The sequence below is a fragment of the Panulirus ornatus genome, chromosome 29 (assembly GCF_036320965.1).
Source record: "Panulirus ornatus isolate Po-2019 chromosome 29, ASM3632096v1, whole genome shotgun sequence".
In the NCBI taxonomy this organism is placed as follows: Eukaryota; Metazoa; Arthropoda; class Malacostraca; order Decapoda; family Palinuridae; genus Panulirus; species Panulirus ornatus.
This window is the reverse complement of record NC_092252.1, coordinates 17,355,359-17,379,710: the sequence shown is the minus strand read 5'-3', so window position 1 is coordinate 17,379,710 and position 24,352 is coordinate 17,355,359. Positions and strand designations below refer to the sequence as shown.

The 24,352-nt window shown below is 40.8% G+C and overlaps 1 protein-coding gene across 7 annotated transcripts in view; it reads left to right on the top strand.

Moving 5' to 3' along the window:
- Nucleotides 1-24,352, top strand: part of Su(z)12 (Polycomb protein Su(z)12) — a 104,817-nt gene that overhangs the window by 32,722 nt on the left and 47,743 nt on the right. For 6 of the 7 annotated variants that reach the window (XR_011714774.1, XM_071679325.1, XM_071679329.1 and 3 more), the window contains exons 7-8: nucleotides 8,958-9,401; nucleotides 13,378-13,562. Coding sequence is in view for 6 of the 7 variants with exons in the window: in XM_071679325.1 (XP_071535426.1) it covers nucleotides 8,958-9,401; nucleotides 13,378-13,562 (629 nt within the window). In the remaining variant the exon portion in view is untranslated. The remainder of the gene's footprint in view (nucleotides 1-8,957; nucleotides 9,402-13,377; nucleotides 13,563-24,352) is intronic. The other variant, XM_071679326.1, reaches the window with a different exon arrangement.

Sequence of the window (24,352 nt, the reverse complement as noted above, 5' to 3'; positions counted from 1 at the left end):
ATAGAGTTGTGCGAAGGATGGTGGATGTGCTGGAAATGAGATGTTTGAGGACAGTATGTGGTGTGAGGTGGTTTGATTGAGTAAGTAATAATAGGGTAAGAGAGATGTGTGGTAATAAAAAGAGTGTGGTTGAGAGAGCAGAAGAGGGTGTTTTGAAATGGTTTGGTCACATGGAGAGAATGAGTGAGGAAAGATTGACCAAGAGGATATGTGTGTCATAGGTGGAGGGAACGAGGAGAAGTGGGAGACCAAATTGGAGGTGGAAGGATGGAGTGAAAAAGATTTTGAGTGACCGGGGCCTGAACATGCAGGAGGGTGAAAGATGTCCAAGGAATAGAGTGAATTGGAGTGATGCGGTATACCGGGGTCGACGTGCTGTCAATGGATTGAACCAGGGCATGTGAAGCGTCTGGGGTAAAGCATGGAAAGTTCTGTGGGGCCTGGATGTGGTAAGGGAGCTGTGGTTTCAGTGCATTATTACATGACAGCTAGAGACTGAGTGTGAATGAATGGGGCCTTTGTTCTTTTCCTAGCACTACCCCACACACATGCGGGAGGAGGGTGTTGTTATTCCATGTGGCGGGATGGCGATGGGAATGAATAAAGGCAGACAGTATGAATTATGTACATGGGTATATATGTATATGTCTGTGTGGGTATATATATGTATACATTGAGATGTATAGGTATGTATATTTGCGTGTGTGGACGCGTATGTATATACATGTGTATGTGGGTGGGTTGGGCCATTCTTTCGTCTGTTTCCTTGCGCTACCTCGCTAACGCGGGAGACAGCGACAAAGCAAAATAGATAAATAAATGAATATATATGTATATATATATATATATATATATATATATATATATATATATATATATATATATATATATATATATATATTTTTTCAAACTATTCGCCATTTCCCGCGTTAGCGAGGTAGCGTTAAGAACAGAGAACCGGGCCATTGAGGGAATACCCTCACCTGGCCCCCTTCTCTGTTCCTTCTTTTGGAAAATTAAAAAAAATTGAGAGGGGAGGATTTCCAGCCCCCCCGCTCCCTTCCCTTTTAGTCGCCTTCTACAACACGCAGGGAATACGTGGGAAGTATTCTTTCTCCCCTATCCCCAGGGATAGTATATATATATATATATATATATATATATATATTGGGGTGTCTAAATGTGTGTGGATGTAACCAAGATGAGAAAAAAGGAGAGATAGGTAGTATGTTTGAGGAAAGGAACCTGGATGTTTTGGCTCTGAGTGAAACGAAGCTCTAGGGTAAAGGGGAAGAGTGGTTTGGGAATGTCTTGGGAGTAAAGTTAGGGGTTAGTGAGAGTACAAGAGCAAGGGAAGGAGTAGCACTACTCCTGAAACAAGAGTGGTGGGAGTATGTGATAGAGTGTAAGAAAGTAAACTCTAGATTGATATGGGTAAAAGTGTAAGTTGATGGAGAGAGATGGGTTATTATTGTTGCATATGCACCTGGGCATGAGAAGAAAGATCATTGGAGGTAAGTGTTTTGGGAGCAGTTGAATGAGTGTGTTAGTGGTTTTGATGCACGGGACCGGGTTATAGTGATGGGTGATTTGAATGCAAAGGTGAGTAATGTGGCAGTGGAGGGAATAATTGGTATATATGGGGTGTTCAGTGTTGTAAATGGAAATGGTGAAGAGCTTGTAGATTTATGTGCTGGAAAAGGACTGATGATTGGGAATACCTGGTTTAAAAAGCGAGATATACATAAGTATACATATATAAGTAGGAGAGATGGCCAGAGAGCGTTATTGGATTACGTGTTAATTGATAGGCGTGAAAGAGAGACTTCTGGATGTTAATGTGCTGAGAGGTGCAACTGGAGGGATGTCTGATCATTATCTTGTGGAAACGAAGGTGAAGATTTGTAGAGGTTTTCAGGAAAGAAGACAGAATGTTAGGGTGAAGAGAGTGGTGAGAGTAAGCAAGCTTGGGAAGGAGACTTGTGTGAGGAAGTACCAAGAGAGACTGAGTACAGAATGGAAAAAGGTGAGAACAAAGGAGGTAAGGGGAGTGGGGGAGGAATGGGATGTATTTAGGGAATCAGTGATGGCTTGTGCAAAAGATGCTTTTGGCATGGGAAGCGTGGGAGGTGGGCAGATTAGAAAGGGTAGTGAGTGGTGGGATGAAGTAAGATTATTAGTGAAAGAGAAGAGAGAGGCATTTGGACGATTTTTGCAGGGAAATGATGCAGGTGAGTGGGAGATGTATAAAAGAAAGAGGCAGGAGGTCAAGAGAAAGGTGCAAGAGGTGAAAAAGAGGGCAAATGAGAGTTGGGGTGAGAGAGTATCATTAAATTTTAGGGAGAATAAAAAGATGTTTTGGAAGGAGGTAAATAAATTGTGTAAGACAAGGGAACAAATGGGAACTTCAGTGAAGGGGTCTAATGGGAGGTGATAAGTAATGGTGATGTGAGAAGGAGATAGAGTGAGTATTTTGAAGGTTTGTTGAATGTGTTTGATGATAGAGTGGCAGATATAGGGTGTTTTGGTGGAGGTGGTGTGCAAAGTGAGAGGTTAGGGAGAATGATTTGGTAAACAGAGAAGAGGTAGTAAAAGCTTTGCCGAAGATGAAAGCCGGCAAAGCAGCGGGTTTGGATGGTATTGCAGTGGAATTTATGAAAAAAGGGGGTGACTGTATTGTTGACTGGTTGGTAAGGTTATTTAATGTATGTATGACTCATGGTGAGGTGCGTGAGGATTGGCAGAATGCTTGCATAGTGCCGTTGTACAAAGGCAAATTGCATAAAGATGAGTGCTCAAATTACAGAGGTATAAGTTTGTTGAGTATTCCTGGTAAATTATATGGGAGGGTATTGATTGAGAGGGTGAAGGCATGTACAGAGCATCAGATTGGGGAAGAGCAGTGTGGTTTCAGAAGTGGTAGAGGATGTATGGATCAGGTGTTTGCTTTGAAGAATGTATGTGAGAAATACTTAAAAAAGCAAATGGATTTGTATGTAGCATTTATGGATCTGGAGAAGGCATATGATAGAGTTCATGGAGATGCTCTGTGGAAAGTATTAAGAATATATGGTGTGGGAGGCAAGTTGTTAGAATCAGTGAAAAGTTTTTATTGAGGATGTAAAGCATGTGTACGTGTAGGAAGAGAGGAAAGTGATTGGTTCTCAGTGAATGTAGGTTTGCGGCAGGGGTGTGTGATGTCTCCATGGTTGTTTAATTTGTTTATGGATGGGGTTGTTAGGGAGGTAAATGCAAGAGTTTTGGAAAGAGGGGCAAGTATGCAGTCTGTTTTGGATGAGAGAGCTTGGGAAGTGAGTCAGTTGTTGTTCAATAATGATACAGCGCTGGTGGCTGATTCATGTGAGAAACTGCAGAAGCTGGTGACTGAGTTTGGTAAAGTGTGTGAAAGAAGAAAGTTGAGAGTAAATGTGAATACGAGTAAGGTTATTAGGTACAGTAGGGTTGAGGGTCAAGTCAATTGGGAGGTAAGTTTGAATGGAGAAAAACTGGAGGAAGTGAAGTGTTTTAGATATCTGGGAGTGGATCTGGCAGCGGATGGAACCATGGAAGCGGAGGTGAATCATAGGGTGGGGGAGGGAGCGAAAATTCTGGGAGCTTTGAAGAATGTGTGGAAGTCAAGATCATTATCTCGGAAAGCAAAAGTGGGTATGTTTGAAGGAATAGTGGTTCCAACAATGTTATATGGTTGCGAGGCATGGGCTATGGATAGAGTTGTGTGAAGGATGGTGGATGTGCTGGAAATGAGATGTTTGAGGGCGATATGTGGTGTGAGGTGGTTTGATTAAGTAATAATAGGGTAAGAGAGATGTGTGGTAATAAAAAGAGTGTGGTTGAGATAGCAGAAAAAGGTGTTTTGAAATGGTTTGGTCACATGGAGAGAATGAGTGAGGAAAGATTGACCAAGAGGATATATGTGTCAGAGGTGGAGGGAACGAGGAGAAGTGGGAGACCAAATTGGAGGTGGAAGGATGGAGTGAAAAAGATTTTGAGTGATCGGGGCCTGAACATGCAGGAGGGTGAAAGGAGGGCAAGGAATAGAGTGAATTGGATCGATGTGGTATACCGGGGTTGACGTGCTGTCAGTGGATTGAATCAGGGCATGTGAAGCGTCTGGGGTAAACCATGGAAAGCTGTGTAGGTATGTATATTTGCGTGTGTGGACGTATGTATATACATGTGTATAGGGGTGGGTTGGGCCATTTCTTTTGTCAGTTTCCTTGCGCTACCTCGCAAACGCGGGAGATAGCGACAAAGCAAAAAAAAAAAAAAAATAATGATAATAATAATAATAATATAATATAGCTAGAGACTGAGTGTGAACGAATGTGGCCTTTGTTGTCTTTTCCTAGTGCTACCTCACGCACATGCATGGGGAGGGGGTTGTTATTTCATGTGTGGCGGGGCAGTGGCGGGAATGGATGGGGGCAGACAGTATGAATTGTGAGCATGTGTATATATATGTCTATGTCTATGTGTGTATATATATGTATATGTTGAGATGTTTTCCCTGGGGATAGGGGAGAAAGAATACTTCCCATGTATTCCCTGCGTGTCATAGAAGGCGACTAAAAGGGGAGGGAGCGGGGGGCTGGAAATCCTCCCCTCTCGTTTTTTTTTAATTTTCCAAAAGAAGGAACAGAGAATTGGGCCAGGTGAGGGTATTCCCTCAAAGGCCCAGTCCTCTGTTCTTAGCGCTACCTCGCTAATGCGGGAAATGGCGAATAGTTTGAAAGAAAGATGTTGAGATGTATAGGTATGTATATGTGTGTGTGTGGATGTGTATCTATATACGTGTGTATGAGGGTAAGTTGGGCCGTTCTTTCGTCTGTTTCCTTGCGCTTCCTCGCTGACGCGGGAGACAGCGACAAAGTATAATTATTTTTATTTATTATATTTTGTCACTGTCTCCTGCGTTAGCGAGGTAGCGCAAGGAAACAAATGAAAGAATGGCCCAACCCACCCACATACACATGTATATAGATACACATCCACACATACACATATACATGCCTATACATCTCAACGTATACATATATATACACACTCAGACATATACATATATATGCACATGTACATAATTCATACTGTCTGCCCTTATTTATTACTGTCTCCACCCCGGCCACACATGAAATGACAACACCCTACCCCCACATGTGCGCGAGGTAGCGCTACGAAAAGACAACAAAGGCCATATTCGTTCACACTCAGTCTCTAGCTGTCATGTATAATGCACCAAAACCACAGCTCACTTTCCACATCCACGTCCCACAAAACTTTCCATGGTTTACCCCAGACGCTTCACATACCCTGGTTCAATCCATTGAGAGCACGTCAACCCCGGTATACCACATCGTTCCAATTCACTCTATTCCTTGCACGCCTTTCACCCTCCTGCATGTTCAGGCCCAGATCACTGAAAATCTTTTTCACTCCATCTTTCCACCTTTAATTCGGTCTCCCACTTCTCGAAAAAAGGGGAGATAGGTAGTATGTTTGAGGAAAGGAACTTGGATGTTTTGGGTCTGAGTGAAACGAAGCCCAAGGGTAAAGGGGAAGAGTGGTTTGGGAATGTCTTGGGAGTAAAGTCAGGGGTTGGTGAGAGGACAAGAGGAAAGGATGAAGTAGCACTACTGCTGAAACAGGAGTTGTAGGAGTATGTGATAGAGTGTTAGAAAGTAAACTCTAGATTGATATGGGTAAAACTGAAAGTTGTTGGAGAGAGAGGGGTGATTATTGGTGCCTATGCACCTGGGCATGAGCTGAAAGATCATGAGAGGCAAGTGTTTTGGAAGCAGCTGAGTGAGTGTGTTAGTAGTTTTGATGCACAAGACCGGGTTGTAGTGATGGGTGATTTGAATGCAAAGGTGAGTAATGTAGCAGTTGAGGGAATAATTGGTGTACATGGGGTGTTCAGTGTTGTAAATGGAAATGGTGAAGAGCTTGTAGATTTGTGTGCTGAAAAAGGACTGGTGATTGGGAATACCTGTTTTAAAAAGAGAGATATACATAAGTATACGTATGTAAGTAGGAGAGATGGCCAGAGAGCATAATGGATTACGTGTTAAATGATAGGCACGTGAAAGAGAGACTTTTGGATGTTAATGTGCTGAGAGGTGCAACTGGAGGGATGTCTGATCATTATCTTGTGGAAATGAAGGTGAATATTTGTAGAGGTTTTCAGAAAAGAAGAGAGTGTTGGTGAAGAGAGTGGTGGGAGTAAGTGAGCTTGGGAAGGAGACTTGTGTGAGGGAGTACCAGGAGAGACTGAGTGCAGAATGGAAAAAGGTGATAGCAAGGGACGTAAGGGGATTGGGGGAGGAAATGGGATGTATTTAGGGAATCAGTGATGGCTTGTGCAAAAGATGCCTGTGGCATGAGAAGTGTGGGAGGTGGGCAGATTAGAAAGGGTAGTGAGTGGTGGGATGAAGAAGTAAGATTATTTGTGAAAGAGAAGAGAGAAGTATTTCGATGATTTTTGCAGGGAAATAGTGTAAATGGCTGGGAGAGGTATAAAAGAAAGAGGCAGGAGGTCAAGAGAATGGTGCAAGAGGTGAAAAAGAGAGCAAATGAGAGTTGGGGTGAGAGAGTATCATTAGATTTTGGGGAGAATAAAAAGATATTTTGGAAGGATGTAAAGAAAGTGCGTAAGACAAGAGAACAAATGGGAACATCGTTTTAGTGGGCAAATGGGGAGGTAATAACAAGTAGTGGTGATGTGAGGAGATGGAGTGAGTATTTTGAAGGTTTGTTGAGTGTGTTAGATGATAGAGTGGCAGATGTAGAATGTTTTGGTCGAGGTGGTGTGCGAAGTGAGAGGGTCAGGGAGAATGATTTGGCAAACAGAGAAGAAGTAGTGAGAGCTTTGCGGAAGATGAAAGCTGGCAAGGCGGCAGGTTTGGAAGTTATTGCAGAGGAATTAATTAAAAAAAGGGGTGACTGTGTTGTTGACTGGTTGGTGAGGATATTCAGTGTATGTATGGCTCATGTTGAAGTGCCTGAGGATTGGCAGAGTGCATGCATAGTGCCATTGCACAAAGGCAAAGGGTCTAAAGGTGAGTGTTCAAATTACATAGGTATAAGTTTGTTGAGTATTCCAGGGAAATCATATGGGAGGGTATTGATTGAGAGGGTGAAGGCATGTGCAGAGCATCAGATTGGAAAAGAGCAGTATGGTTTCAGAAGTGATAGAGGATGTGTGGATTAGGTGTTTGCTTTGAAGAATGTATGTGAGAAATAGTTAGAAAAACATATTGATTTCTATGTAGCATTTATGGGTCTGGAGAAGGCATATGATAGAGATGCTCTGTGGAAGGTATTAAGAGTATATGGTGTTAGAGGCAAGTTGCTAGAAGCAGTGAAAAGTGATTGGTTCTCAGCCTGTCGTTTGCGGCAGGGGGTGTATGATGTCTGCATGGTTGTTTAATTTGTTTATGGATGGGGTTGTTAGGGAGGTGAATGGAAGAGTTTTGGAGAGAGGGGCAAGTATGCAGTCTGTTGTGGATGAGAGGGCTTGGAAAGTGAGTCAGTTGTTGTTCACTGATGATACAGCGCTGGTGGCTGATTCAGATGAGAATATGCGGATGCTGGTGACTGAGTTTGGTAAAGTGTGTGAAAGAAGAAAGCTGAGAGTAAATGTGAATAAGAGCAAGGTTATTAGGTACAGTACGGTTGAGGTGACAAGTCAATTGTGAGGTAAGTTTGAATGGAGAAAAAGTGGAGGAAGTGAAGTGTTTTTTATATCTTTGAGTAGATTTGGCAGCGGATGGAACCATGGAAGCGAAAGTGAGTCACAGGGTGGGGGAGGGCGCGAAAGTTCTGGGAGCGTTGAAGAATGTGTGGAATGCGAGAATGTTATCTTGGAGAGCAAAAATGGGTATAGTTAAGGGAATAGTTGTTCCACCAAGGTTATATGGTTGCGAGGTGTGGGCTATAGATAGGGTTGTGTGGAGGAGGGTGGATGTGTTGGAAATGAGATGTCTGAGGACAAATGTGGTGTGAATGGTTTGGCCACATGGGGAGAATTAGTGAGGAAAGATTGACAAATAGGATATATGTGACAGAGGTGGAGGGAACAAGGAGAAGTGGGAGACCAAATTGGAGGTGGAAGGATGGAGTGAAAAAGATTTTGAGTAATCGGGGCTTGAACATACAGGAGGGTGAAAGGCGTGCAAGGAGTAGAGGGAATTGGAATGATGTGTTATACCGGGATGGACTTGCTGATATTGGATTGAACCTGGGCATATCTGGGTAAACTGTGGAAAATTTTGTGGGGCCTGGATGTGGAAAGGGAGCTGTGGTTTTGGTGCATTACACATGACAGATAGAGACTGAGTGTGGACAAATGTGGCCTTTGTTGTCTTTTCCTAGTGCTATCTCGCGTACGCGCAGGGGTAGCAGGGTGCCATTTCATGTTTGGTGGGGTGGCAATGGGATTGGATGAAGGCAGCAAGTATGAATCTGTCAATGTGTATATATGTATATGTCTGTGTATGTATACGTATGTATACGTTGAAATGTATAGGTATGTATATGAGCTTGTATGTATATACATGTGTATGTGGGTGGGTTGGGCCATTCTTTCGTCTGTTTCCTTGCGCTCCTTAGCTACCACGGGAGACAGCAACAAAGTAGAATAAAGAAATAAACGAATAATATATATATTAATTAAGTGAATAATTGAAGCATTTGGGGATACCTTAGGTTGGATTAAAGTTTTGTTGTGACCCTTAGGTGTTGATATGTTTTTCTTGAACTGTGTGGTTGTGTTCTTTCAGATTGGTTAAATTGTAAGTAAAATATAACAAGTTATATTGAGAAAAATATTGTTTGTTAAAGATTTTTGTGCTAATAGATATACATCAAGCTTCTGAAAACTTGTAATTATAAGTTTACAGTAGTTACAACCCATGCAAGTTAATATCACACATACCCTTTAGCAGGGGAACCTGTTGTCAAGCGGCGTCGTGTTGGTCGAAGTGCCTCTCAGGACTCTCAAGACTACAATATACCCATGATTGCCACTAACACATTCAATGGGGATAATCATGGAGGTGTAGGGTCAACGTACTCTGGTGAATTGGTGATATTTGATCGTCATGGGCGTTGTTTGTTAGCACCAGGTCATTATGAGTTGATGTTGGAACTTCAAGCTGGTGATTCATCTCAGCTTTGTAAATCAAGTCCAAAGAAGAATGCTAGCTGGGAAAGCATTGACACCCTCAAATTTGATGGTGTATTTAATAATATTCCTGTTCTTAAGTTTACATTAAACTGGAACAGTGAAAACTCAAACTCTGACATAGAGAGACCAAGATTACGACCCCTCAAGCCACTGGATGTTGTTTTAGCAAACAGTGCATCTACAAAGCCAAAGCCTCAAGGTAAGAAATTCATTACTTACAGAGAATTCTAAACAATTGTATAAAGTCATGTGTTGTATATGTACATGATTAAGTGTTGGGAGGGTTATAAAAGTGAGCACTGGGTCAGCCCTGCAGTAGCTCTTACATTTGCATGGCTGTCTGTCTATTTTGTTTATCTATATCTTTGATGCCCGTTCCCTTTGGAAACTCCCCCATTGGGGGTGGCCATGGCAAGAGTCTCCATAACTGTTGAACCCCAGTACTGCCTCTTAGCTTTTCATGCCTCATCCCTAACTGGCCACTGGCAGAGGGCATCTCTGGTGCTGTCTTTTTGGAGGCACCTTCCTAATGTTTCTACCAATTGCTTTTACCAAATGTTTCTGCCTAATGCTCCAACCTACTGCTTTTATCTAATGCTCTCAGCTAATGCTCCTATGTACTGCTTCTACCTAATGCTCCTACCATTTTGCCAAGGCAGAGCTAGTGCATAGTACTCACCGCAGGAAAATTGAAAGTAACGAAGAATGAGTAGTTTGAGTTAATTGCTGTCAAATGCTTATATGTAAAAGAAGAGGTTGTATGTTTGTGGACAAAGCCAGCAGTTCATATGGGGGTGAAACAGAAAGAAAAGACAGCTACCTGGGTCAAAGGAGTGCAACTTGACAAACACTGAGGTGTTGACTCACTATATATGAAGCCACATATAATTCCAGGGGGTAGTACTGGTAATAATCCTCCCTGGTTGATGCCTACCAACATCTACCTATCTTCACATAGCTGGTTCCTAATAAAGGTGGCCAGCCAAGATACCACATTACTTAGGCCTTCAGGTAGCTCCAATGACTCATACTTCATTTTAGTTGCTAAATCAGCCTACAATGTTTGCAGAATTTATCTTGTGGTAAATTAAGTTTGTATAGTAGATTAACATTTATAGCATTCTGTTAGTTCACAGGTGATTGATGGCCATAGCACTGAAAGGATTATGTTTGGCTTTTCATTGAACTGTTAAAGTGAAAATGCCACTGTAGTTTAGATTTTGATCTTTAAAGTCAGGGATTTAGTAGAGGGAAAAAGGACAGGTAGATAACCCTAAATTTGGCTTGATTGGGACCTGAGCCATTCTGGATTTAAGGATTTTCACTTTTAAGTAATTTCTCTTGATGTTTTCAGATATTACAGTAAAAAATGAGGCATGAAGAAGTGCTCTCTGGTTGTTATTTATGTACCAAATGTTGCTCCTTCCTTCCTTCCTTCCTATGCAGGGTTTGAAGGATCACTCCTCTATGATTACATTTTATCTAGGACAGTGAGGTGTTTAATAGGATCTCAGGCAGAAGTGGGGGGAATCAGGTTTTGTGGAAGTTGAAGACGTAGGCTCTGGAGGATTTTCATTATGTTTAGTAACTTTCTTCAATTTGTATGGAAATTTAATTTTTTTCAGGTGTTTTTGCTTTAATTTTTGAAGGACTTTAATCTTACATACATTTATAATGTTTGATCTTTTATGAAGTTCTTTTGTTCTAGATCTTCTATTATTTCCTCAGTAAGGCTGATACATTTATTAATTGAAATTTTTCCTGTCCTTTCAGGTCATCATTTTCATCATCACTTTCATTTGTTTCTTCTTGGTTTGGATTAAGCACCATTTGCACTATGTCGCTGTCAGTAAGTTGGTTTACTACAAGAATATCACTGTCTGCATTCAAATGTTCTTCAATATCCTCTTCTTTCAATGCCGTTGCGTCACGAAAAACCTTTGACTTACTGCAACAATTCCTGCTCAATTTGTTGTTTGTCAAACACAAAACCCAAGGAATTCAGGCTCTGCTTCATCCTCAAGAAACATAATGGAAGGCCACAAGTTATTCAAAGTGTTTACCAACATTTCCTTGGACACCTTGTCCTGTGTTCTAGCATCTCACCATATAGGATTCTTTATGGAGAACTTGAAAACTGGAACCCACAGACCACTCTTGCAAGCATTTAGCATTTTCTGTCTGAACCCATCCTGTACTAGCACTTAGAATCACACATAATTCCTCAGTCCATGGGCTGTATGATAGTGGCACAAACTGGGCGAATATAAACACCATAAGCATTTTGTTTTACAAGGAGTTCAGCATTAGGGTGTACAGAACAGTTGTCCAACTTAGAATTGTATAATTTCTAGGAAGAAAAACCAACTAACGTGCTCTGGCCTGAGGCACAAAATAATTCTCGAATTGATCCAGGCATAGTGCACTTTTAGTCCATGCATGTTTACTGTGACCATATAAAGCACTGGAAAACCCTGATCTCATTGAAAGCCACAGGATTCTGACTTTTACGTATAGCCTATAACCTGTAATTTTAACTTATGTGTCACAGCAGCATTTGCACACCCAAGATCCTGAAAACCACTTTGGGATGACTCAGCTGCAGTAGCATTTGTCATCCTAGGCATATAACGCCAAAATATTGATGTTTTCTCAGCATTGTGTACTTTGAGGGTTTTTGTTAACACTCAATGGTTGTAAGCCATGGTGTTTCTTGAATTTGATAAACCAGCTAGAGTTGTAGTTATGTGGCTTTTTTAGACACGATTTTTCATGAAATTCCTTGGTTTGTTCCATGATCTTATATACTGCCTTGCAAAGGAACTCTTTGCTCTTGCAATTTTATTCACTCAATAGTGTTTTGTCCAGATCAGTATCTTTAGGTTGATGCTTCATTTTTTGTTTGTTCATAGACTTTGGCACATCACTGTTAGCATATACTTTCAGTAGCTCAGCTTTCTGTTTCTTGAGGTCATAAACAGTGAAACAGATGACCTATCTCTCAATCTCTTTTGCTGAGGCTCCCACCTCTAATTTCTTTAGCACTTACACCTTTGCAAAACCCAGGGATATATTCATTCCCTTGGAACTTCCACAAGTCACACAACTATGCCCTCACCTTTTAGACATTTTTTCAGTAATGCAAAGGATAAAAGTCTAAGCAAACACTGAGAGAGGGCTGAATAAAGAAAGGACAGGTTAGAATGTACACTGCATGTACATCATACACTTGCCATGCCAATAAGCAAAGCGGTTTTGCTGTTAATTAGTATAGATTGCAAGAGACGAGCCTAAAACATAATTTCTTTCTTGAAAATCAGTCATTTTGTGTGCTCCCTTTAGGGTTATAAATATAGTTTAAGAGGCTTGTTAAGAGACAAGCCTAAAACAAAATTTCTCACTTGAAAATAGCCTATTTTGTATGCTTGCTTCAGAGGTTCATTTAGTTTTCATTAATTTCAAGGTCAGTAATGAAAAATATTTTGGGTATTAGGATTTTCTTTAAGCCAGTGCAGAAACTTAGCTACCAACCAGGTTCTGAAATATATTTTTCAGGTCATTGGATTTGGGATCATCTATCTAGATGAGTTACACAAACAGTTGAGGTGAAGGACATTTGATGAGTATGATCCCTTAAAAGGAGAAGGAAACTTGGTACATATAATGATGATCCCAGAGTGGTATTTTTTTTTTTTTTTTAAATTTTCCAAAAGAAGGAACAGAGGGGGCCAGTTGAGGATATTCCAAAAGAGGCCCAGTCCTCTGTTCTTAGCGCTACCTCGCTAACGCGGGAAATGGCGAATAGTTTAAAAGAAAAGAAAGTTATAAAGGTTACCTAACAGCAATTGGCAAATATTTGAAATAAAAAGGGAAGGGTCACAATGGAAAAATAATCCTCTGTAGTTGAATTTATGTTCATCTGTATATGATGATGGCCTAAGCTAATGAATTCGCAGCTTCCTGGTAGTTACTTATTATATCCACTTTACCTTTTTGTTTTTTTTTAGATCTCTGGGAAAATTTGACTTACATTTATGCATTTTGCATCATTTTTGCAAAATTTTTGCCTCATTATTATTTTCAAATTGTTAAATGAGCACTTGTGTTGCAGAAATTATTTTTAGAACTTATGCTTCCTGGAATGTTATGTTTTCTTAACTTTTTTTTTTCACCAGGTGTAGCTAGTCCAGAGGCACCTCAGTTAGTACTCTACCAATTTGTGTACAATAACAACAGCAGACAGCAAACAGAAGCAAGACGAGACTTCCACTGTCCTTGGTGTTCCCTCAACTGTATGGCCCTGTACTCACTTCTGAAACACCTCAAGCTGTGTCATGCTCGTTTTACCTTCACTTATGTTGTACGTAAGGCTTAGTGATTCAATTACTTTTCCACAAATTATTGGTTCTTTGACTAGATTTGTCAGGGCTCAAGTTTGTTATTCATACCAATTACAGGCAGTCCATGAGAATATATGTCTTTGGTATTTGTTTTAGGAAAGAGCTTTTCATACCTGTATCTTTGAGTAAGTGTGACTGAAAATTGAAGGAAGTTCAGTAATCAAATGGATATCTCTGGTCTTCTGGATTTTCAGTTTAATAGAGCTGTATCAGCAGCAGTCCATCACAGTAAAGGGAAAGGATTAGTGTATTAGAAACATTTTGTATTTGGTATTATTATTGTTCCCTTGATACATCTGCTTTTAGTAATTGAATATCTAAAATATCAGGTTTTTTTTTTGTAATTATGTATCTGATAAAGTATATTAGTTTCTCCATTCTGTGCTGTGGATGTCTCGTATATATCATATTGTCATCATTTATTACAGTCACTATCTCTGTTTGTCCTTTACATGCAGTCCTTACATTCATAGCATAGTGGCACATATAGAAAATTTCCAAACACCATACTGTACATATCATCCTCACAGCTACATACACTCAGATAATCTATCTATTGAAGGAGATCTCCTCTTTATTTCTGCCAGGTGATCCAGCTTCTTATGTCTCATGTATGATACAGTGTTGAAAGCTGTCTGGCAGTCTAGATACAAACAAAGCACTAAGCCCTCCCTTTTTTTCTAAGATAGCCAACTCTTTTATAGAAATTTAAGAGGTTTGTTTCCCTAAAACCATGTTGTCTCTTCCTCTGGTATTTTCTCTTCTGTAGGAAGTCATCCATCTGCTTTCTGATTATCTTTTCCTTACCTTACAAATCACACTCATCATAGAGAGAAATATGCAGTTCAGTACCTCTTGCTCTTTCCTTTCGTATGTGTAGGAATGATGTTTGCCCCCTTCTGTACCCTTGGTACTTCTTTAGTGGTATCTTGAACATCATTTCAAACAGTATTATAAGTGTATCTACATACATCTTCAACACACACAGGGAAATTTAATCAGGACATTTATCCTCATATGGTTCAAGACCCCCTTGCCTTCATTAGATATTTCATTGCTACCCCATGGGTAAGGAAAATAAGGAGTCAGGAGTGACACTCAGATGGGTATTACTCTGACACATCTCACAGGTGCTCATATTGTCTCCTAAGATCGCAGAAGTTGACCAATCTCTCATTTGATGAGGACCGACAATTCTAAGCATGTGACATCTCACATCTCTGCTGGGCTTAGCACATAACTCAGGAGGAACTAAGGGTTCATATCCCTTTGAATTCATCTGAAGTTCTCTCTGGCAAGGTTCACCTGTCAAGACTCTAAAACCACAGTTGTTACGAGCCTGAGCAACAACTTCACAAGAGGAGGGTGTATTGACCCTGAAATGAGGAAGCTTATCAAAGTTATGATTACACAAATCAATGTAATTTGATGCTGATTCCATGGTATCACATTAAACATCCTCTAAGTCCCCACATATGACATTTAACTCAAAATTGCCCCGGTCAATACTGTCTTTCACTTATGGATTGTCTACAAACCTGGATGTATCCCCTGGTGCACTATGTGTCACCTGTGAAGTGATATACACACCATTAGCCAGGCAGCTCTGCCTTACTGAAGACAGGTGGGCTTACCACTGGTAAATCACAAAGCTCTAACAGGACCACTGAAAGTAACACTAAGTTTTGCAGTTTCTCAATTGCATCTGCTGCCAGTGCCCTATTATCAGCAAACAACGACTGACTCGCATCCCAGGCCACTTACCCCCAGCCGACTGAATATCTGCTTCTCTCACTAAGACCCATGCATTCACCTCTCTAACCATCCTGTCCTTAAACAGATTGAACAGCCATGGTGGTATCACATACTCCCACAGCAGACCCACCTTCACCTTAAACCATGCTCCCTCCTGTCAACTTACTTGCTCACATGCCCCACTCTTGTGATAAAAACTCTTCACTGCATCTGATAGACTTCCTTCTACACCATGTGTTCATAGCAAGTTCTGCAGAGCATCTCTATCGACCCTATCATATTCTTTCTTCATACTCATAAATGCCACATACAAATCCTTCTGTTTCTCTGATAATTTGCCACTTGTGAAGATAACACACACACATATATATATGTAAATAAAGTAACTTTAACATTGTACTTTTCTCAGCTGCATATCACCAAAACCATTTATTACATTCCCAAAATTGTAGAACCTTGAATTGAATCAGCCAGTCATAGTATGTATGGCAGTATTGGCCTTGATATTGATATATCGCATACATTCAATCAACAGTCAAGTGGCCATCTTTGTTTATCCCTCCACTGACTGCACTTCCACCCATAGGGTAGGTCTCATATTTTACTCATTCTTCCATACAAACGAGATGTGTAATCTGTTTTTGAAGGTTAAAGCAGTATTTGGTCTTACCTGCTTGCATCATTCAAATTTTAGAAGACTGACTAACTCTGCCTACAATGCATGCTGTGTCTCGCAAATTATTGAAGTGATAGGCTACATAAGTTACCCATTGAACCATTAGAAACAGGATGAAGTGAGTAAATCTAAGTTGACCTTTGCTTTATACGTAAGTTATTTACTTGAATATAAGCTGTACATTTTATTTCTCCCTAAAATTACTATAGTGGGGATATGGCTTACAGTATTGTACAGTTTCATGAAAGTTCTTTAAAGAGTGGATTCTGCCTCTTCCAGAATTGTTTTACTGTAGTACTAGTTGGGATACATTTTATTTATTATTTATTTTTTATTATACTTTGTCGCTGTCTCCCGCGTTTGCAAGGTAGCGCAAGGAAACAGACGAAAGAAATGGCCCAACCCCCCCCCATACACATGTATATACATACGTCCACACACGCAAATATACATACCTACACAGCTTTCCATGGTTTACCCCAGATGCTTCACATGCCTTGGTTCAATCCACTGACAGCACGTCAACCCTGGTATACCACATCGCTCCAATTCACTCTATTCCTTGCCCTCCTTTCACCCTCCTGCATGTTCAGGCCCCGATCACACAAAATCTTTTTCACTCCATCTTTCCACCTCCAATTTGGTCTCCCTCTTCTCCTCGTTCTCTCCACCTCCGACACATATATCCTCTTGGTCAATCTTTCCTCACTCATTCTCTCCATGTGCCCAAACCACTTCAAAACACCCTCTTCTGCTCTCTCAACCACGCTCTTTTTATTTCCGCACATCTCTCTTACCCTTACGTTACTCACTCGATCAAACCACCTCACACCACACATTGTCCTCAAACATCTCATTTCCAGCACATCCATCCTCCTGCGCACAACTCTACCCATAGCCCACGCCTCGCAACCATACAACATTGTTGGAACCACTATTCCTTCAAACATACCCATTTTTGCTTTCCGAGATAATGTTCCCGACTTCCACACATTCTTCAAGGCCCCCAGAATTTTCGCCCCCTACCCCACCCTATGATCCACTTCCGCTTCCATGGTTCCATCCGCTGCCAGATCCACTCCCAGATATCTAAAACACTTCACTTCCTCCAGTTTTTCTCCATTCAAACTCACCTCCCAATTGACTTGACCCTCAACCCTACTGTAGGGTTGGGATACATTTTATAATCTTCATTTTTATCATTTATAATTGCATTTCAACTGAACTTTTGTTACATGAATCATTTAAAAACTGTCAGAATTATAGTGACACACACTACTCAAGACTTCACTTGAGAGAGGCAGGGTGCCAAAGGATTTGAAAAAGGCAAACGTCATATCTCTAAGAAACAGGCACTGAATTACAGATTGGTATCGCTGATGAGTGTGGTCTGTAAATTTCTGGAAAAGATAATTTGAAAATCAATGATCAGTAGATAACATAATGCAGAGAATGTACCAAAGGGAGAAACAGCATGGTTGTAGGAAAGGAGAGACAACCTCTTAGATTTCTGTTGAAGAGTGAGCTCTGCTTTGGACAAACAGAAATCTGGGTGACTTTTTTGTATCTGGACTGCATTGAAGGCTGATTAAGAAGCTATAGCATCAGACAGTAATAATAGGAGGAAATTTCTTCAATGGATGGGAGATTATCTGAGTAGAAGGTAACAAAAGAGGAATGTCAGAAGAACCTTTTCTTATTAGGTTTAGGTTACCAGTGGAGAGCCATGGTGTTCTGTTCAGGGACATTACTCTTCTTAGTTTATGTAGATGACTTGTACGAAGGTATGAATTTGTACCAAAATATGTTTGCAGGTGATGCAAACTTCGAGGGAAGTGCAAAATGAGGAGGATTGCATCAATTTTCATGAGGACCTATATAGACTCCAAAGTTGGTCTGATACGTGGTTGATGAAATTTAGTCTGGTCAGTTGTAAAGTGATGAGAATGGGATGGTGTGTGAGATTGTGTTGGGAGAGTATTTTTTTTTTAGTGCTTGTTGGGTCATTTAATTGTGGATATGTTTTGTCACTGTTCTGTGTTTGTTGAGCTTTAGGGTTGGCATTGAGTCATAGAATGGTTTGGATAGGAAGGTTTGAGGAAGTTAATGTCTGCCATAGCCTTCCTCTTCCTCAGAAACCTTTTTTTGGAGAGAAGCAATGGAAAGGGTGTTTGGTACTTGTCTTCCACCATTTAGGTCTAGTCCTGTTGCACAGAAATGAGTAGCAGACACATCGAGGTGTGATTGTATTGGGAAGATATTAGTTTTTTTGTGTAAGTATTGAGTATGTGTTGTTGGAAGGCAGCTAGTGATTATTCTGGATGCTCTTTATTTTGTGGTTTGAAGCTTTGTTATATTTGCTGCAGACAGGGTGGATAACAGAGTTGGTAAAGCTTAATGTAGGATAGATCAATTGTTTGAATTGTTTGAAGAGGGTACTAAGGGATTGTTTTGCTTGTCCAAATTTGGTATTAGTAAGTGCTCTGGTGACATTTAATTTGTGTTGCTTTTGCTTCACATTTGTAGAGAGGGGATTGATATAGAATGTGTTTCGTATGTGATGCTCAAAATAGTTGGGGAAATTTTTGTCCATTCAAGGTGACAGGTGGATGCAAATGTTAGATTCATGTATGTCTGGAATTGAATGGGTGATGAAAGCTATTATTAAGATGCAGACATTCTGTTTTAAGTGGGCCACTGTTCCTTCTGTGTAATGCAGTGGTGCGTATTTGTTATTGCTTGTATAAATTCAGGGTGCTGTGATGTGATTTTTAAGTCATGTTCAGAAGAGAAGACTCCCACACCATGGCCTGCTGAAGATGATGGTCATGCAGGAATAGATTGAAGAGAGCTGGAGAAAGATTTACTTAGTGGTGAACTCCATTTTAGCTTAAGGGTTTTAGAGGTGAAGCCTTTGTGAATGATTCTGCCATGGCAGCCAGTTGTAAATCTAGCCAATCACTTTTTACACTTTTTGTTTTTGTTATGGAGGATGATGTAAAGCATGTTTTGTGTGTGGATATGTCAGAGGTCTCTACCAAATGGTCATTTGGTGTCTGTTGTCATAAATGTTGTGTGAGAGGGGGTTGTTGTTTGAAGTCGTAGAATGTGTTGTGTAAAATCTGTGAAGTGTGGTCGTGGGTTATTGGAGCCATGTCATGTAGGTGAGAGTAGGATATTTTGCTTTATTGTTGTCTTGGATCAGTTTTTCAAAAAGTATAGGCACTGAGGACAGAAGTGTTATGGGGTAGTGAGAGGTTGGGGTAGTTAGCCTGTATAGAGAGTTTAAGATGGGTACATTGTTGGCTTGTTACCTGATGTTAGGGATTTTGTTGTGTAACTAGAAGTGATTGAATGCAGTTGTAAATGCATGGATTGCAATTGAGCTAAAGTGTTTAATGTGAAAATTGTTTTATGTGTGTTAGAGGTGAGTTCTATGAGGTCTTGATTGCATTGTATGTGTCAGTGGGAGTGAAGTGTGGGTGAATGGTTCTTTCAGGATGGATTTTTTGTAAGATTTTCATGATTTCCATATATTTATTATCCCTGGGGATAGGGGATTAAGAATACTTCCCACGTATTCCCTGCGTGTCGTAGAAGGCGACTAAAAGGGGAGGGAGCGGGGGGCTGGAAATCCTCCCCTCTCGTTTTTTTTTTTTTTTTTTAATTTTCCAAAAGAAGGAACAGAGGGGGTCAGGTGAGGATATTCCAAAAAAGGCCCAGTCCTCTGTTCTTAACGCTACCTCGCTAACGCGGGAAGTGGCGAATAGTTTAAAAGAAAAAACATATATATATATATATATATATATATATATATATATATATATATATATATATATATATATGAGTGTGTTAGTGGTTTTGATGCACGAGACCGGGTTATAGTGTTGGGTGATTTGAATGCAAAGGTGAGTAATGTGGCAGTTGAGGGAATAATTGGTATACATGGGGTGTTCAGTGTTGTAAATGGAAATGGTGAAGAGCTTGTAGATTTATGTGCTGAAAAAGGACTGATGATTGGGAATACCTGGTTTAAAAAGCGAGATATACATAAGTATACTTATGTAAGTAGGAGAGATGGCCAGAGAGCGTTATTGGATTACGTGTTAATTGACAGGCGCGCGAAAGAGAGACTTTTGGATGTTAATGTGCTGATAGGTGCAACTGGAGGGATGTCTGATCATTATCTTGTGGAGGCTAAGGTGAAGATTTGTATGGATTTTCAGAAAAGAAGAGTGAATGTTGGGGTGAAGAGGGTGGTGAGAGTAAGTGAGCTTGGGAAGGAGACTTGTGTGAGGAAGTACCAGGAGAGACTGAGTACAGAATGGAAAAAGGTGAGAACAATGGAAGTAAGGGGAGTGGGGGAGGAATGGGATGTATTTAGGGAATCAGTGATGGATTGCGCAAAAGATGCTTGTGGCATGAGAAGAGTGGGAGGTGGGTTGATTAGAAAGGGTAGTGAGTGGTGGGATGAAGAAGTAAGAGTATTAGTGAAAGAGAAGAGAGAGGCATTTGGACGATTTTTGCAGGGAAAAAAATGAAATTGAGTGGGAGACGTATAAAAGAAAGAGACAGGAGGTCAAGAGAAAGGTGCAAGAGGTGAAAAAAAGGGCAAATGAGAGTTGGGGTGAGAGAGTATCATTAAATTTTAGGGAGAATAAAAAGATGTTCTGGAAGGAGGCAAATAAAGTGCGTAAGACAAGGGAGCAAGTGGGAACTTCAGTGAAGGGCGCAAATGGGGAGGTGATAACAAGTAGTGGTGATGTGAGAAGGAGATGGAGTGAGTATTTTGAAGGTTTGTTGAATGTGTTTGATGATAGAGTGGCAGATATAGGGTGTTTTGGTCGAGGTGGTGTGCAAAGTGCGAGGGTTAGGGAAAATGAGTTGGTAAACAGAGAAGAGGTAGTAAAAGCTTTGCGGAAGATGAAAGCCGGCAAGGCAGCAGGTTTGGATGGTATTGCAGTGGAATTTATTAAGAAAGGGGGTGACTGTATTGTTGACTGGTTGGTAAGGTTATTTAATGTATGTATGACTCATGGTGAGGTGCCTGAGGATTGGCGGAATGCGTGCATAGTGCCATTGTACAAAGGCAAAGGGGATAAGAGTGAGTGCTCAAATTACAGAGGTATAAGTTTGTTGAGTATTCCTGGTAAATTATATGGGAGGGTATTGATTGAGAGGGTGAAGGCATGTACAGAGCATCAGATTGGGGAAGAGCAGTGTGGTTTCAGAAGTGGTAGAGGATGTGTGGATCAGGTGTTTGCTTTGAAGAATGTATGTGAGAAATACTTAGAAAAGCAAATGGATTTGTATGTAGCATTTATGGATCTGGAGAAGGCATATGATAGAGTTGATAGAGATGCTCTGTGGAAGGTATTAAGAATATATGGTGTGGGAGGCAAGTTGTTAGAAGCAGTGAAAAGTTTTTATCGAGGATGTAAGGCATGTGTACGTGTAGGAAGAGAGGAAAGTGATTGGTTCTCAGTGAATGTAGGTTTGCGGCAGGGGTGTGTGATGTCTCCATGGTTGTTTAATTTGTTTATGGATGGGGTTGTTAGGGAGGTAAATGCAAGAGTCTTGGAAAGAGGGGCAAGTATGAAGTCTGTTGGGGATGAGAGAGCTTGGGAAGTGAGTCAGTTGTTGTTCGCTGATGATACAGCGCTGGTGGCGGATTCATGTGAGAAACTGCAGAAGCTGGTGACGGAGTTTGGTAAAGTGTGTGGAAGAAGAAAGCTAAGAGTAAATGTGAATAAGAGCAAGGTTATTAGGTACAGTAGGGCTGAGGGTCAAGTCAATTGGGAGGTGAGTTTGAATGGTGAAAAACTGGAGGAAGTGAAGTGTTTTAGATATCTGGGAGTGGATCTGTCAGCGGATGGAACCATGGAAGCGGAAGTGGATCATAGGGTGGGGGAGGGGGCGAAAATTTTGGGAGCCTTGAAAAATGTGTGGAAGTCGAGAACATTATCCCGGAAAGCAAAAATGGGTATGTTTGAAGGAATAGTAGTTCCAACAATGTTGTATGGTTGCGAGGCGTGGGCTATGGATAGAGTTGTGCGCAGGAGGATGGATGTGCTGGAAATGAGATGTTTGAGGACAATGTGTGGTGTGAGGTGGTTTGATCGAGTAAGTAACGTAAGGGTAAGAGAGATGTGTGGAAATAAAAAGAGCGTGGTTGAGAGAGTAGAAGAGAGTGTTTTAAAATGGTTTGGGCACATGGAGAGAATGAGTGAGGAAAGATTGACCAAGAGGATATATGTGTCGGAGGTGGAGGGAACGAGGAGAAGAGGGAGACCAAATTGGAGGTGGAAAGATGGAGTGAAAAAGATTTTGTGTGATCGGGGCCTGAACATGCAGGAGGGTGAAAGGAGGGCAAGGAATAGAGTGAATTGGAGCGATGTGGTATACAGGGGTTGACGTGCTGTCAGTGGATTGAATCAAGGCATGTGAAGCGTCCGGGGTAAACCATGGAAAGCTGTGTAGGTATGTATATTTGTGTGTGTGGACGTGTGTATGTACATGTGTATGGGGGGGGTTGGGCCATTTCTTTCGTCTGTTTCCTTGCGCTACCTCGCAATACGCGGGAGACAGCGACAAAGTATAAAAAAAAAAAAAAAAAAAAAATATATATATATATATATATATATATATATATATATATATATATATATATATATATATATATATATATATATATGTTCGCTGATGATACAGCGCTGGTGGCTGATTCATGTGAGAAACTGCAGAAGCTGGTGACTGAGTTTGGTAAAGTGTGTGGAAGAAGAAAGTTGAGAGTAAATGTGAATAAGAGCAAGGTTATTAGGTACAGTAGGGGTGAGGGTCAAGTCAATTGGGAGGTGAGTTTGAATGGAGAAAAACTGGAGGAAGTGAAGTGTTTTAGATATCTGGGAGTGGATCTGTCAGCGGATGGAACCATGGAAGCGGAAGTGGATCATAGGGTGGGGGAGGGGGCGAAAATTTTGGGAGCCTTGAAAAATGTGTGGAAGTCGAGAACATTATCTCGGAAAGCAAAAATGGGTATGTTTGAGGGAATAGTGGTTCCAACAATGTTGTATGGTTGCGAGGCGTGGGCTATGGATAGAGATGTGCGCAGGAGGATGGATGTGCTGGAAATGAGATGTTTGAGGACAATGTGTGGTGTGAGGTGGTTTGATCGAGTAAGTAACGTAAGGGTAAGAGAGATGTGTGGAAATAAAAAGAGCGTGGTTGAGAGAGCAGAAGAGGGTGTTTTGAAATGGTTTGGGCACATGGAGAGAATGAGTGAGGAGAGATTGACCAAGAGGATATATGTGTCGGAGGTGGAGGGAACGAGGAGAAGAGGGAGACCAAATTGGAGGTGGAAAGATGGAGTGAAAAAGATTTTGTGTGATCGGGGCCTGAACATGCAGGAGGGTGAAAGGAGGGCAAGAAATAGAGTGAATTGGAGTCATGTGGTATACAGGGGTTGACGTGCTGTCAGTGGATTGAAGCAAGGCATGTGAAGCGTCTGGGGTAAACCATGGAAAGCTGTGTAGGTATGTATATTTGCGTGTGTGGACGTGTGTATGTACATGTGTATGGGGGGGGGTTGGGCCATTTCTTTCGTCTGTTTCCTTGCGCTACCTCGCAAACGCGGGAGACAGCGACAAAGTATAAAAAAAAAAAAAAAAAAAAAAAAAAAATATATATATATATATATATATAGGGATATAGTTGGTTTGTGGCTGAATTTTGGTATTTTCATGTGTATGTATTTTTGTTCTTTGGGAGGAGGGATGTCACTAGGTTGGGTCTGAAGTACTTCAAATGTTGAGGCTGGGCTGTTGCGGAAGGTGTGGATCATCATTATTATGTTCCAGATTTGGTGTTTTGGGTTTTCTGGTTCATTGCATTATGTGAGGAGTTCCATTTTGCTGTTTGCCTTCCAGTGATTAGGTGATTTTTGTTGTTTATAGTTTGGATTTGTTTTGTGATTTCTGTTGGTGTCATTGGTTTTGTCTGAGCTAGATTCTTTGTTTTGTGAGATCTGCAACTTGTGGGGAGAGGATTGGGTTATATTTCTTTTTATATGCCGTGGTATATGCTTTTTGCAGGCTTTGTTGGTGATACTGATGTAGTGTGAGATGGCATGAGTAAGAGGTGGGAAATCCCTTACAGTGAAGAACTGTGTTAATGCTGGTGTATCTGTTTTTCTATAGCTGTATACATTTTTTTGTTGGCTTATTAGGTTGAGTGGATTGGCTGTATAGTTATCAGAATGGTTAACTGGTTACAAGAGAGTTTTTTAGTGTGCTCTTGGTGGTCTTTTTTTTTTATGGTGCT